Below are 15,282 nucleotides of genomic sequence, written 5' to 3'. Positions count from 1 at the left end.
TGCTCCCCTACTGCAAAATAGAACTAAACCCCTCTGCCCTGTTGCCTTCTCCAGATCATTTATCATTCGGTAAGCTCCTACAACAGTCTGTTAATTCATCTTCTTTTACCCAGGCTTTTTAGCCTCTTTCTTTTCAGCCCAAAACTCTAAGCCAGTTACATTAATAGCTTCTTGTTAACCAGTAACTATCACTGGATAGAACCGTTTCTGACTGTTTTCCCTTTAATTGCTTTAAACAGCAACAGAATCCTGCTTCCACTTTACAAGTCTCTCCCTTAAACCACAGATATAAATCCATCAATCTACTAAACATCTGCATTAATCATACCTCTGAGGAAGAAGAAATCCCCTCAAAACTATGGGGATAACAGACTTGCTCAAAACACAGGGATCATTCGCGTCTCTGACCTGTCCTTTACCCACCAGACTGCCCTTATCACATTTAACTTGGAAGGCAGCGCTAAAAAATCAGTGCAATTCAATGTGAGGGGTGGCAGCAGTGGAAAATGGGAGCAGAGCACTTTAAGAGAGCCCCGGGAAGCTGTAACCTGAAGCCTGCCGAAGGCTGGGCTGGGGGAAGCAGCAAAAAGCAGATGTGGCTGCACCAACCCTGCACTGTCCCCGACTCACACCCGCTGGGAGTCTGCGACTGGAGGAGCCCGAGGTAAGGGGCAGCTCAGCCCTAGCACAGGGGAAGCGGAGGGCAGGGGATGAGGATGGTGAGCCCTCAGAGGACCTGGGAAACGGGACAACGATTCTTCTACAGGTGTTTATGGATGGGATTCCCACCCAAAGAGAGATCTTACCAAGGGTTAGGAGCCACCAGCATCCTAGGGTACCTCTTTGCCTCCGGGGCTGCACTTGGGAAGTGGGGTGGTTTTCTGCCTTTCTAGCATCTGTGCTGCAGCTGGGAACATGCTTTTTCTTTGCAATGGTGACAACTTTGTTGCTGGTCCAATCCTGTAAGAGCTAGTGGTTGCAAGATGCTTCAGGAGTTAGTGCTGTGGGGTGGCGCAAGCTCTTCGAACTCACGGGTGATGTTTCCTAGCTCCCCTAAAATCAGAAGTGTTTATAAATGATGTGAGACCTGTACTGCTATAGATGGAAAGCAAAAGATTTCCTTTGCACCTGCAGGCCTTCAGAAGCAGACAGCTCCCAGGCACAAAGTTCCTTCTCAGCTCATTTCTCAAGGTTTTCTTCCTGTCCTTTCCTGCCTGTAACATCACATGCTGCTGCTCCTTCTCTTTAAAGGCAGCCCCAGATATGAATATCATGCCTGAAACCATCCCACCTCTGTTCCAACCCAATTCTTTTTCTCTGCATTTCTGGCTGGGGGCTAAGAGACGTACAAATAGAATCCACATGTTCAGGCCAACTCAAACGCAAAAAGGCTTTGTCTTTCTAAAATGGAAATTGCTTTTTTGGCAAAGCCTGAGAAATATGAAGCTGGTGACAGTACTGGCAAAAACAATAGAGATCTGCAAAACCAATCTCCGCTCGCATGCTCCCGGGAGCTCAGGGGAGTTGGAAGCAGAGGCTGTGTTGAGATGATGGTTTTTGTTTGCAGAGAAAAGGTTATGCTCCATGGAAAACCTTCATCTCTAAACTAAACTGAGCCAAACCTCTTCCGCTTGGTGCAGAAAGGCCTCGCTAGGATCTGTTTAACTTGAGCTCAACGCAGGGCTCCTGACATCTCTTTCAGCCTGGTGTCTATTCATTGTAAGACTCTGCAATGATAAGAGCAATCCCAACATCATCATAGCCACTATCACATCACCAAACACATTGGGTTTTGCCAGTATAGGAAATCCTTTTGATACACATCTTCTGCACCAGAATAGCTCAGCTGCTTGGATAGCAGCAGGATGCGAGTGCACAAGGAAAAGAGGGTGTCACTTCTGTGTTACCCTGTCTAAACAGAGATGAAAACTTAAAGCCACTGCTGGGACACCTCTTTCTTCAAGGCAAAACTATCACCAGAAGAAAAGGGTTTCAGCAGGGAAGGGAAGCACTGAACTGCCTTTCACTGAAGCAGAACCTCTGCCTGCACAGACTGGGTCCTGAACCTGGGGCTTGTTGTAGCCACGTGGCTTTATGTTGTGTTTCTACCAGCAGGCATGTTTTCTTTACAGCTGAAGTTAATCTGAAACACATGTTCTTCCTCCTGCTTCACTGGATGCCTGGATCACAGGGGTTAGCTAAATACAACCCTCTTCCTTTCATTTCTGGGAATCTCTATAAACACTGCTTCAGACCAGCCTCGGTGGCGTCTGTTCTCAGGGGCATGACACTCATGCAGTAGCTCTGGTTTACCCGCAGTGAAACCCTGCCTTACACACTGCCCTTTGGACCAGACAGATCTGGTCTGGAAGGGCCACAGAGGCCAAAACGGCAGGGATTAAAAGTGGATTCCATGATCCACAGAATCATTCTATAACTCCACAGAAGGCACAGATCTGGGGAGTTTAGTACTTTTCTCCCACCTCCATTAAAACGCTGAATAAGCCAAACCCAGTCTTTCACTTCTTCTCTAGATCTGGCCTAGGGTTAGGTATTTACTCTCAGCCCCTTTCCTTGCTGTCTTTTATGAAAGCTCTTTTACTTGATCAAATTGCAAATAAGCAGCAAAGGATGCATATAGGTTCTACAGCCTTGCAGACACAAGAAACATGACAAACTACTGCCTGAGGCAGGTAACTTGCACAGCAGAGCAGTAACCAGTCTGTTTGGCTTTCTGCTCCATTCAACAATATGGATTTGTTGCCTTTTATAAATGAAGTATTGATTTTTTTTTTTAAGTCTAAAACCCAGAAGATATGATTTAGTGCTCTTCTGGACCTTGGCACTCAGTAACTGCCAGCATCAGCGTGGTTTGGGCCACACATATCTGCTTTTGTGCTCAGGCACACCCAGACATGTTTGCTTGCCCAATTTTAAAGTCATTGGGCTGAATCCTTCAAACCAGAGAAGAAAACCCAGCTAAGATCAGGTGTGTGTTTCCAAATTGGAAAGGACAAGCAGCAACATGTGTCATTGCAGTTCCTGACAGAACCAAGTGAAGAGAAGTGGTTAGAGATGTATTTGTTTGTTTGCTTAACTTCTTCTGTTGTGTTCTTGCTCTGTAGGTTCAGGCATGCAGATTCCAGTGGTTCTCCTTTTCTTGGGTCTCTTAACTGTCCCAAGCAGATCCCAGAACTCAGCTACAGCGCAGGTGAGTAGGAGACAACATAAGGAGAGTGAGGGAGAGATACTTGGAGCAGGTAATTCAATTTTAGAGAATCTTAGGGCAGGATTAAGCACTACCCTGCCAAGTTACTAGGATTTTATTTAGCAACATAATGAGACTAACTCCTGCTTTATCTAGATAAAGCCTTACGTCAGGGGATAACTGTGAGGCAGAAGTAGTGGATTCCAACCTGAGTGCTGCCTTCAGCTTTAATAGGACACTTTGTAAAGTAACTACACTCTCTGTTCCTACACTTTAAAGTTCCTACACTACCTGTAAGATTAAGCCAGTCTTCCTGTAGCTCACAGAAGAGGATCTGTAGATTCCTTGCCTTTGAAATACTTATCACAACCGTACCTACCCTTGTAAACTAAGTCTAACCAGAGTGCTCACTGTACCTGCTAGAACTCTGCCACTGCTGATGGAGCTGGTGAGGTTGAAGAGGAAGATCCATTCTACAAGAGCCCTGTAAATAAGCTGGCAGCTGCAGTCTCCAACTTTGGCTATGACCTGTACCGGCAGCAATCTAGCCGGACAGCCACTGCTAACGTCCTGCTGTCTCCATTCAGCCTGGCTACAGCACTTTCTGGTCTCTCACTCGGTGAGTTCTTGCCCCTTGCCCTCACGTGGTGTTGGGTTTGACAGACCTTCCCTCACACTGTTTGTCCTTGTCGTTGGCAGGGGCTGGAGAACGAACAGAAGATGTGATTTCTCGTGCTCTCTTCTATGATCTGCTTAACAAAGCTGAGGTCCACAATACTTACAAGGAGCTACTGAGCAGTGTGACTGGGCCAGAGAAGAGCATGAAAAGCGCCTCCCGTATCATCTTGGAGAAAAGTAAAAGTCCTTCTTCCCCTCTATCAGATCTTACCTCAATAACTAGCAGCAGGTAGAACACACTGAGTAACACCACACTAACAGCTTTGGCTCTGACATACTCTTAAGCCAAGACACAGACAGTGCACGGAATGCTATTCCTGCTCCAGAAAAGCCTGGAAGGTTTGTGTGCACATAAACAAAGACTTATGCACACAAAGACACTGGTGACACAGCAGCAAACAGAAGGAAGACCTAGAATAAACTTGCTGAGGATTTTGCCTTCACTCCAGGGTTTCTGGCAGGTGTTGCTAATTTCCAGGAACCACAAATCCCATTTTCTATTTGTGATAGCATTCAGCCATATTCCTTTGTTTAATTCCTTGCAGAGCTAGTTGAAATGTCTGCTTTTGGCATGAAATAAACATCTGCTCAGACAGCTAAGAGCTATCTTTTGGAACCTGCGGGTTCCAAGAATCCAATAGGTTGAGTAAGCTGCACTCTTAAAGCAAGCTGGAGAAAGAAGAAAGACTGATGTGTAGGAATAGCTGTGTCCAAGCCTTCTGTTCTTATCTCCTCTCTTTACTTTTCAGAAAAGAGTTATGCCACATTCCAGCATGGGTGGCTATAGGATTTGGATCAGTTTCCTCAATGTGCCTTCAGTCATTCTTCTTCAAAGCAGGTTTCTGTATACACACAGCCTCAGATGTTTTATGAGAGAACTGCTGCTGGGCTTTGGATTGCAATCTGCTGCCTTGAGATTGTTGTGATAAGGGAGCTAGCTGCAGTATCAATGTTTTTGCTCCCCAGGACTGAGGGTGAAGCCCGGATTTCACAGCCAGCTGGAGAAGTCCTACAGGATGCGTCTGAAGGCACTAAGTGGCAATACCCAGTTAGACCTCCAAGAAGTCAACAACTGGGTACGACAGCAGACAAAGGGCAGGATTATGCGGTTTATGAAGGACATGCCCACAGATGTCAGCATTCTCCTTGCTGGGGCTGCTTACTTCAAGGGTAAGAATGTTGTGCACTTGCTCACAGAAAGGGTCTGTAAGTTTGTGTTAGGAGAGACAGGAAGGAAGGCTCCCACTTCAAATAGAGCAAACAAACTGTCAAAGAGACAGTGTAAGAAGAAAGTGTTTGAGAACACTTGGCAAAGAACAAAAAAAATGCATGCTACCTGAAAAGAGAGAGTCCTCAAGGGAGGAATCAGTGCTCTTGGGAAGCTGAATCTTGACCTGTTTGCAGGAAGAGATCAGAGAAGAAAGCTTAAGCACACAAAACTCCACAGCAGGAGACAGAATGTTGCCATTTAGGGAAGGCACAGCTTAAAGAGTGTACTGAGCCTTTTTACCACTGTAGAAAGGGAGACAGTAAAGGCTGTTCTAGAACATGCTGTAAGGCAGGGTCCCGGAGAATTACTGCTTAGAGACAAGGAGCAAAATAAAGGGTGGGGAGAGAAGCACTTTATATGCATTGACACAACTGTTACCCTTTAAAATAGTTTTGTAATTACATAAGTAGAAATCAACTACTCAATAGCTACTCCACCCATACACTGGCTTGATTTTTTCATTTCCCATTTAGTCAATTCTCAGATGAAAAGGAGGAGCCAAAGAGTGGCAGTAAATCAGTAGCTTTAATCAGTCTATTTCCATCCCTATCATCATTCAGTTATGCCTCCACTCTTAAAAGCACAAATACTGTATATATAAAGCACAAGATTACTCAGCCACAGACACAAACCTGGTTTCCTATGCTATTATTCCAGAAATTCCTGCATTTTTATCTTTTTGAAAAACAGGGACCTGGAAAACCAAGTTTGACACCAAGAAGACTGTCCTGAAGGACTTCCATCTGGATGAGGGCAGAACTGTGAAGGTGCCCACGATGTCAGACCCCAAAGCCATACTGCGATACGGTTTTGATTCCGAACTCAACTGCAAGGTCAGAGAGCAAATATTGCACAAGATCTCCTAAACCTACTGAGGAACAGGCTCAGCTACACTTACCTGTTAACCCACTCCAGAAGACAGCCTTGCTCCTCCCGTCAGCCTACTTTTGCAATCCCTATTTTGAAAGGCTGCATGTTGATTCTTTAGAACATCCCACTCCTACATTGGCTATGTGACAAGCAGGCCAGAACTTAAATAACACGCTGGTCCTACTACCCTGTATTGCTTGACCAAAAGTTGGGCAAAAAGGCAGAGCACACTCAGCCAGACTTTTCCATCTCTACCTCTTTCAACCAATCTTTCACTGTAGCATGAGCTCAAAGGTGTTCCAGATGAGAATCCCCCAAAGCAATACTGCAGCTCATTACAGGGCTCAACAGGGGAGAGACAATATTTGCCATGTAATAGCATGGGTTGATGAAAGCCTGGGTGCCAGAGGGGTCAGGAAGTATCACGTCCCATAAAGCAAACAGGGAACAAGACCAGATGTTAACTGGGAAGGCTGACCAGGCAGTTGAGATTCAGGCCTGGTACAGGATGGGTAAAACTGTTTATTATTGATGCCACCCTTTCTCATTTGTAATTTGCCTTCCAGATTGCCCAGCTCCCACTGACAGAGGGAATCAGTGCCATGTTCTTCCTGCCTACGAAGGTGACCCAGAATATGACTCTGATTGAGGAAAGCCTTACTTCTGAGTTTGTTCATGATGTAGACAAGGAGCTGAAGACAGTCCATGCTGTGCTGAGCTTGCCCAAACTCAAGCTGAACTATGAAGAGGCACTTGGCAGCATGCTAAAGGAGACAAGTATGTACATCACACAGCCTCTACAGACTGCCAGGGCTCAAAGCAGTGGGCAGGTTGCTTCCTGCTCTCAGAAGAATATGAAGCTGGTGGGTTATTAGTTAGGTCCTGCTGTCTGTGTAGAGATTTCACCAGCAACTAAACCACTTCAGTCCAGAACTCTTCAACTTTCCATCACACCTTTCCACCAAGCTCATACAATGCTTCTGATACTGAGAGGGAGAAGCTCAGTAGAGACAGATTAAAGCTTCTTCCTGTGCCCTCCTGGATCACAGCATCAGCAGTACTGCTCCATCTGCAATCTATGCTTTCAGCTAATGGCATTTTCTTTCTCTTCTCCAGGGCTCCAATCACTTTTCACATCACCTGATTTTACCAAGATTTCTGCCAAGCCTATTAGCCTATCTCATGTGCAACACAAGGCAGTTCTGGAGCTTAGTGAAGATGGGGAAGGATCCACACCAAATCCTGGGGTGAATGCTGCTCGTCTGACCTTCCCCATAGAATATCACGTGGACAGACCCTTCCTTCTTGTACTGAGAGATGACCCCACTGGAACCCTCCTCTTCATCGGCAAGATCCTGGATCCCAGGGGTGTTTAGATCCCCTCACAATAATCTGCAATGGTAGGGCCCAAATGGAAAGGGTGGTATTGGGAGGCATACTGGCTCCCTGCTCTGCTGCACAAAGACACAACTTGCAAATCTTATGCCTTCATGCTGCAATAAAAAGAGCTTTTGCTATTAATCTCAGTAAGCCCCAGTATTCTCCCTTGAAAGATTGTCTGCCTATGTCATATGCCTTCACGTTCTTATTTTCCCTAGATGAGCCACAATTCAGTTCTGTGTGCTACACCATCTGGTGTATACTGCATTTTCCTGTCTTCCAACCTGATGCCAGGTGTTTATACTGAATCCCTCAGCCCTTCAATTCTGCAGTGTCCCCTCCTATAGCCTATAAGTTTGCAATTCCCATCCTGCTGCCTCACCCATTCCAACCATTTACATTTTGTGCTGACAAGAAGCAAAGTGCTTCACAGCATTAGAAATAAAAGGCAGTGTGCTCTGGATGTTTGCATGTTCATAACCATCAGGGTGCAACCAATGGGAGACTCCCATCTCTAGAAACACAGGCATATACAAGGATCTCAAAAGTTTGCTTCAAAGGCAGGAATTATGCAAGAGCATCTATTCCCACCATACCACACACAGACCCTTATGTTACAACTGGTCATTTTATTTACAACAGTCTCACTAGAGAGCATTTCAGACTTCATTCAGGTTGTTGTTACACATGATTTTCCAGCTTGTCCTACACGACTACCTTACCACATGAAACTTAGCTTTGATGAAAGATCACACTGCAGCTTCCTTTGACAGGGAAATTAAGTCCTCTGAAGGATGCTTCTGGGAAGCTCTAACAGGCAGGTCTTCATCTCTTGTAGCTCCTGGATCTGAGTACTCTGTGGACCACAGTGCACCAACAAAATCTCCTCTGCTCTTTCAATCGTGCTCAGAGCTTCAGAAACTGCAAATCTGAAATAGGAAGAGAATAAGAACAGAGTGTAAATACACTTAATTCAGCTCTTTGACTTAAAAAAACTTTAACCCCTCCCAAATAAAAACCTAAACCTGTTCATGGATACAGATCCTACCCTCCACTGCTTTTCAGCACCAGCTGTGCACTTCAGCTGCAAAGGGAAGATGTGGAGGGGAAAGGTAAAGAGATGGACAAAACCACTTAAAACATTATCTTGGTACTCACTACTTCCTCACTGCAGCTCCCACTAAAATCAATTCAGTTACAGGGAGGTGTTGTGAGAAGATTTTCAGAGGCAGTCAGGGGATTTGCTTGCCCAAATAGAGCAAGAGGATTTTGTTTCCTCCTTTGAAAGGATGTCAGCAACATTATACAACTGAGATATAAACACTAAGGGTGGGTATTTGTCAAAATAATAGGGCAGGGAATAAATGGAGCCAGTGAGAGGAAAAGAATAGACAGGGACAAAGCAGAGAAATGAGTCCAAAGAGAGTCATGAGGTATAAGTGATCCCCAGTGGGGTTAATGAACTTGCACTTGAGTAATGGCCAACTTCTGTACCTGTGCCAGCCTGGCTGGGGTCCTGTGAGACACTCTGGTGATGCCAAGGACCACTTCCCATGATGCTGGGTCAGACACACAGGAGTGGGGCATGGAAGGGATGGGACAGAGAATGAAAGCAAATTTACCCATTGAAGAGAATTTGGGCCAGCTTGAAAAGTTCATGACCTATTTCTACACTTGATGGTCCATGATGCATTTCCACAATCTCAATGCTCCTCTGCAGGTGTCTGGCTGCTTCCTGCCACTTCCCTGATGGCAAAAACATAGAAAAACAAGAAATGAGTCATGAATAAATACTTTCTAGAGCTACTGCCACCCAAAGAATATGACATTATGCAAAATCCAATGAACTGCATCCACAGCGTGCTTGGGAGGCTGCTGACCTCAGAACAAGGACAGAGGATCTAGAACATGAGATGACATTAACGTTCATTGGCTGTTGGGGATGCAGTTTTGGCCAAAGCACTCTTTCCAAAAGCCCTTCTGTCAAAATCAGAGAAATAGACTAGGAAACAAGGGCTGGTCAAAGAAAAGGCAAGTCATGTTAAATTCAAAGGTCAGAAAACTAAAGCTAATGAGAAGACAATGCCATACCAAGAGTAGCATAGACCTGTGCCAGATGATCCTCCATCTCTCCCATCAGCAAATGCTCTGGAGACAAGAGGTTTCCAGCCTCCATCTGACACTTCTGGAGCATTTTAATAGCCTGATCTACAACAAAACAGGGTACAAAATTAATCCTCCTAGCCAGTTTCTAACTTTCCATGATCCAGGAACTAGTATCAGTCCAATCTCATCTTTGCATCTTACACGGCTAGATTTGGATTCAACATTGACTTCTTCTGCAACCCTGCTTATTATAATGCAGTGCTGGCCTGATTCACCCCAGGAAAGCAAGGCCTGGGAATGTGTAACTCCAATGTTACCCTGAGTTCTTTAGGTTACTATGGAACAGCGTGTGACTTAGATTAACACCCGGATCAGGGGTATAAAAAACCTAAACCTCAAGTCCCCAGGGACACCAGGCTGCGTGCCAGGAGACCCCAACTGCATAAGCAACAGTGCCATCTCATGGCTAAAACTATGCCTCCCGATGTGTGTTCACTAGCTGCTGACCTTAAAGCTGAGCCTTACCAGCCTTCCTGGCTCTTAGCAGTTCTAATGCATTCTTGATTTGTTGCTGAAGATCCTGCAAACGGTGTGACAGGCTCTCTCTGCTGACTGAGATTGCACAAGCTTCATTTGAACAGCAAAGCATGTCTTCCCCCTGTGGAAATCATCCCTGTGATCACTCCTGTTCAACTCAAAGCTTGCCATCTCTGTTATCTCTGCACTGTGTTATAGAGAGGCTAAATTGTTTCTCAGTTGCATTCACTAAACAAAGTGACTTGCTTTTAAATTGCTATTGAGTTATTTGATTTGATGATAAACTTCCAGGAATAGCTATTACTATGCGAGGTATAGATTAGGCCAAAGCAGGGTTATGTGATACTCAACTGATGTTCATACAATACACGTACTGCCTTGGCTTCTCCTCATGTTTTAATTCACATCCTGTGAACTGCAGAGTGTGACTCTCTCTACATACAGCCCCTGTATGCACACCTTCTATTCTAGACTCCAGGCCTTCATTTTCTTTCCTATATATCTCCATTCCCCTAGAGTACATCATTGTGATATTCCCAAGTTCTTTCATCAAGTTCAAAGGGCTTTTAACTTGCTGTTAAAGGCATTATTTTCCCTATTTGCTGACATACAAGAACATTACAGGAAAGCTGCTAAGCACAGTGAGATACTCTCTTGACTCTACAGGGGCTTTTGCCTTCTGAGCAGAGATCACAGACTGAGCTCTTTAACTCTTGACTTTCCCAAAGACCCAAACACATCCCTGTAAGTTATACAATCGCAGCTATGGAAGAACTACCTGCATTGGAGCTCGGCAGGTAGGACAGCAGAATGAGTTTCTCATGGCCACCACACTCTTGACATCAGACTCTAACTCTTCAAGGCAGGCCTGGCAGTGACACTCAAAGAAATACTGTCTGAGAAGCTGTTGTCTCTCAGCAACCCTCATTCTACATCGATGAGGCCCTGTGAAGGGAGGCCAAGGGTGTAGAAATCTCCACACAGGTACAGTTCTTAACATGAGACTAAATATATCTTTGTTATACTTGAGACTAGACATAGCACCTTTTAGAGAAGACATAAGACCAAGAAACAGTGGGCTCAGGAGATAGGATTTCACATTGACATCTTTGATCAAGGCTTACATATAAGCAACATTATACTGTGATTTATGATATTAATAGTATTAATAATCAGTTAGCATACCAGTAGAGGTGAGAGGATGTTTGTGCCTTGAGACAAACAGAGAGTTAACCTTACCATAGCAATGCAAAACCTCTTGGCCACTTGGGATTGGCTGCGATGCCCTGACAGTGGCAGCTGTGCCACTAAATGACACACTGATATTGGGCGAGCAGGAATGGTTCAGGAGGCTGAGGACAGGAAAGAAGGCTGTCGCCAGGCGCACAGGCTTCTTATTTACAACAGCACCATCTCCGGACCCTGAAGACAGAGGAAAAACAAGAAGGTTGAGAAAGAAAGCTCAGTAACCAATGCAACCTCTGCACCGAGCACTGTGACCAACTGCAGAGACTGGTAGAAAGGTTTCTGGTACGTTGCTGCAATAAATAATAGCTAAATACCCTCTAGCTGTGCACCAAAGAAGAGGCCAGCATGGGACAGGCCATACATTTTAAGCAAGTCATTCCCATCTGCAAAGGGAGCTTTCCAGAACTGAGCATTCAATCTCTTTACACAAGCTGGATGAGTAAGGATAACAGAGAAGGGCTTTGAAGTTGTTATCTTACCTGCCTCCTGCATCACAGTGATGGCTTGTGCATTACACTGCAGCTGCAACACATGCCTCAGCATTGCTTCTGCCACAGTCTTCAGCTCTGGAGACAATTCACTCGATGTTTCTTCACAAGGCTTTGGTCTGGACCACTTCTTAGATGATTCCTGATTGAGAACAGCAGCCTCTAGGCCAGCTTCTTGCAGCTGTCTGCATATAGCTACGACACTCAGCATGCAAAGGAACTTATGTTCAGGGCTGTGCTTCTCAGCATGTGGCAAAAGTTTGAACACAGCCTGGTAAGAACTCTGGTACTGACCATCGTTGCTACAACCAGGGATACCTCTGGTACCAGCTCTTGTATCTGCTGCTTCGCTAACACGTTTGCATCTTGCCTCAGGGTTATGAAGGTCCTTGTTATCATCATGGGACCATTCCACCAGCCTCCTAACCTCTGGAAAACCTGCCAGTAGAATAGTCCTGAAGGCAACATGGCAGAAGACCCCTAATGTGAGAAGCAGTGGTCCCAGGGAGCACTCTGTCCTGTGGTACTGCTCCCAGGCCGTATCTGCACACTTCTGGCTGCAATACTTTGCATAACTGCACCCACAGCAAGGCACTGAGGCCAGGAGCTGCCTCAGACACCGGTGGCAATAAAGATCTGCATTAGTGACTCGAGTATCCCATGCTGTTTCACTGCTGTCCTGCAGAAGAAGGCTCTCCCCTGGGCAGAGCACGCTTACAAAGGCCTCCTCTTTCAACAGGCTCTGTCCTGGCAGGATGTCCTGGGAGGCCACCAAGTGACGTCCTCTGTCTGTATCAAAATTCAAGCTCAAAGATGAAGATGCTCCTGAAATGCTGTCATTCTCTTCCCAGATCTCTGACTCTCTTTGAATGTCACCACATGCTTCTTGTGCAGGCTCTGGGCAGGTCTCCTTCTCGTGTACTTTTACCTTCAGTTGACTTAACTTTTCTAGCAGTGTCTGGTGTGTAGGGGTCGTCATGATCCCATCCATAGCAATCTTATTCTCCACCACACTGAGGGCATCAGCTGCCTCCTGTAACCTCCCCAGACGCAGCAGACATTCAGCTTTCCGCAGCAGCACCTTGGGCAGCAGCCTGTCTGGGTAGCCATGACTTTCTGCCCTGGCAATATCTTCCAAACAAACCTAGGAACAAAGACAAGGCCATCCAAATGCAGTCGAAACCTGCTGAGACTTGCACTCTTCACTCCATCTAAGATGCAGAGTATTTGAATAGAACCATGGAATGGTTTGGGTTGGAAAGGACCTTAAAGCTCATCCAGTTCCAAGGCAGGGACACCTTCCACTAGAGCAGGTTGCTTCAAGCCCCATCCAACCTGGCCTTAAACACTGCCAGGGATGGGGCAGCCACAATTTGATGATCAATGCCCATGCACATTTGTTGGCCAAATAAATCCTGACACAGAACAAGAAGCAAAGGAGGAATCCTTCAGAAAGTATTGACGGATGCTTTAAGCACTGCTTCAGAAGCACATCTGATCTATTCTAACAATCAAATACCCCTTACTGCTGGGTTTGCACCTGAACCCTGCATGCAGACACTGTGGTGTGATAAACACATAAATGTCTTGGCTTTTGCAAATCATAGGTGTGGTTATGTGGATCTAACTGTTTACAATAACAGAAACAAAGCTGGCTAAAGACACAAGATTAGACAACAGGTTAAAAAGGGTCAGAAGTCTTGAGCAAAATGGAGTCACATAGCAAAAGAATTTGTAAAGGTAAAAGAAAGAAGGGAGCTTGATATAAGAAAAGCTAGTGCTTCAAAAGCATAGAGTTAAAGTACTTTTTAGTTTAACTTAGGCTGTAGAAAGACAACAACATTTATGTTGTAAGTCTGTGGAATGTAGTGCCCCCGCTAAACATGAGTTAATTGTTTCATTCCAGTCTTCTAAAGTATCTTTAGTTTTAAAGAGCAATGTTTGTGTTGTAAGTCTGTGGTGAGATAACAGGATTTAGTCCCCCACTAAACATGAATGAGTTATTTCACACCACCCTTCTACTCATCAGTTAGTTTAGAGACAGAGCCTCCCAAACATCTTCTAGCTTGGGATATTCCTTGTCTGCCCATCCTGCAATAAATTCTGCAGGAAGGTCACACTGGTTTACATCTTTGCTTTCTCAGAAGAATTACAGATATAGCTGGTTGTGTGATTGCTGGGGGGTCCAACTGTGCCCAAGGTGAAAAGTACACTGTGAGAAAGACTGCTTACTGCATCTTGAAGACCCCATACTCACAAGAGGAAGACTGTTTACTTCATCCTCAGGACCCCTGCCCACAATCACCACAGAGCAGTGCACAGACGCCAAGAGGAGGAGACTTATGATAACAAGTTCCTGGAGCTAGTTATAATATCCCCTGCCTATATGTGGGAATTATGAACATGCATGAAACTAATGTAATAGTGAAAGTATATAAACCTGTAACAAATACTGATCATTCCCGCCTCTTTCCCGCCATGCGCCATGGGCCCATTGCTTTTGCTTGAGTGACTTTGTCCCTCAATAAAACCTTCTTATCTTGTTTAGAGAAGTGAGTTCTTACTTCACAGAATCCTTCAGAAAGTAACAATGGATGCTTTAAGCACAGCTTCGGAAGCACATCGCATTTACCCTAACAATCAAACACCCCTTACTGCAGGGTTTGCACCTGAGCCCTGCATACAAGCACTGTGGTAACACCTCAGAGGGTGCTCGGCCTCATCCCCCAGCCCCACCTCTTTAACTACACGAGGCCTGAAGCCATGTTCTGTGCATGCAGCCTTGCTTGGGGACCCCCAGGAGCTCGGCGGTGGGGCCAGGACCAGGCCGGGCCCGTTTCCCTACCACAAGTTACCTCAAAGCACCCCAGGTGGAAGAGGGCAGCGGAGCGGTTGGCGAAGCACAGGGACACCTCAGGGCTGCCGGGGAGCTCATGAGACGCCGCCTGTGGGGAGCAAGGAGCTGCTGCCTCAGCGCGAACGGCCCTCAACGGGGATCCCCTCACGGGTGCATCCTTTCACGGAGGCCCCAGGCTATGAGGGCCCCGTCCCGGGGGCTGCCCCCGCCCCACGTACCTGCGAGTAGAGCCTCCCGGCGGCACCGTACTGGCGGCGGCCGAACAACCGGTTTCCCTCCTCCCTGTAGAAGCGCGCTGCCGCCGGCTCCTTGCCCGCCCGCGCCCGGCGGCACAACCGCTGCAGGGCCGCCGCCTCCACCTCAGGCCTGCAGGACACGGGGGGGGGGGTGTCAGTTCCGCGCTCCAGCCCCGCTGCACTCCGTCCCACCCCGCCCCGCGGGCTCACCGGAGCAGGCCGCAGCCCAGCCGCACCGTGTCCTGCAGCGACGCCGCCGCCAACCGCTCCCGTAGCGCCGGGTCCAGCGCGGCCCAGCGCCGGGCAGCGCACAGTTGCCATTCCTCTACGGGCAGCGCCATTGATACCGCGATGGCGGCGCCCAGCCGCAGCGGCACGACGCTTCCGCCGTACAACGCTAAACA

General features: G+C 46.6%; 2 protein-coding genes across 3 annotated transcripts; one reads left to right on the top strand and one right to left on the bottom strand.

Annotated features, from left to right (window-relative positions):
* Nucleotides 1–506: 506 nt before the first annotated feature.
* SERPINF1 (serpin family F member 1) lies at nt 507–7,552 on the top strand. Its single transcript, XM_062629929.1, has 8 exons — nt 507–664; nt 3,126–3,211; nt 3,632–3,827; nt 3,908–4,063; nt 4,853–5,056; nt 5,847–5,989; nt 6,593–6,803; nt 7,143–7,552. The coding sequence occupies exons 2-8, from the start codon at nt 3,134–3,136 to the stop codon at nt 7,400–7,402; spliced, it is 1,248 nt and encodes a 415-aa protein (XP_062485913.1). The 5' UTR covers nt 507–664; nt 3,126–3,133; the 3' UTR covers nt 7,403–7,552.
* A 463-nt stretch (nt 7,553–8,015) lies between these two features.
* Nucleotides 8,016–15,244, bottom strand: SMYD4 (SET and MYND domain containing 4). 2 transcript variants are annotated; one of them, XM_062629922.1, is made up of 10 exons: nt 15,089–15,244; nt 14,861–15,008; nt 14,641–14,730; nt 11,777–12,929; nt 11,289–11,471; nt 10,828–10,994; nt 10,038–10,170; nt 9,498–9,614; nt 9,029–9,152; nt 8,016–8,335 (listed from the first exon to the last, which is right to left on the bottom strand). In XM_062629922.1, exons 1-10 carry the CDS (start codon nt 15,217–15,219, stop codon nt 8,185–8,187), a joined length of 2,397 nt encoding a protein of 798 aa, XP_062485906.1. In that variant the 5' UTR covers nt 15,220–15,244; the 3' UTR covers nt 8,016–8,184. The 2 variants fall into 2 exon arrangements, with proteins under 2 accessions (XP_062485906.1, XP_062485908.1); XM_062629924.1 differs by lacking the exon at nt 14,641–14,730.
* Nucleotides 15,245–15,282: the final 38 nt, after the last annotated feature.

The sequence above is a fragment of the Pezoporus occidentalis genome, unplaced genomic scaffold (genome assembly GCF_034315485.1).
Source record: "Pezoporus occidentalis ecotype Australia unplaced genomic scaffold, CSIRO_AGI_Poc_V1 ctg343, whole genome shotgun sequence".
Classification (NCBI taxonomy): domain Eukaryota; kingdom Metazoa; phylum Chordata; class Aves; order Psittaciformes; family Psittacidae; genus Pezoporus; species Pezoporus occidentalis.
The sequence above is the reverse complement of the archived record's forward strand: the minus strand, read 5'-3'. Positions and strand labels throughout refer to the sequence as shown.

Excerpts from the sequence above, each read along its gene's own strand:
- SERPINF1 (XM_062629929.1), top strand. The coding sequence starts at position 3,134 with ATGCAGATTCCAGTGGTTCTCCTTTTCTTGGGTCTCTTAACTGTCCCA. Across the intron at positions 3,828-3,907 it reads ACTTTCTGGTCTCTCACTCG|GGGCTGGAGAACGAACAGAA; the intron begins GTGAGTTCTTGC and ends TGTCGTTGGCAG. Across the intron at positions 6,804-7,142 it reads CAGCATGCTAAAGGAGACAA|GGCTCCAATCACTTTTCACA; the intron begins GTATGTACATCA and ends TCTCTTCTCCAG.
- SMYD4 (XM_062629922.1), bottom strand. The coding sequence starts at position 15,219 with ATGGCGCTGCCCGTAGAGGAATGGCAACTGTGCGCTGCCCGGCGCTGG. Across the intron at positions 9,615-10,037 it reads GCTAAGAGCCAGGAAGGCTG|ATCAGGCTATTAAAATGCTC; the intron begins GTAAGGCTCAGC and ends GTTTTGTTGTAG. Across the intron at positions 9,153-9,497 it reads ACAGGTCTATGCTACTCTTG|GGAAGTGGCAGGAAGCAGCC; the intron begins GTATGGCATTGT and ends TTTTGCCATCAG.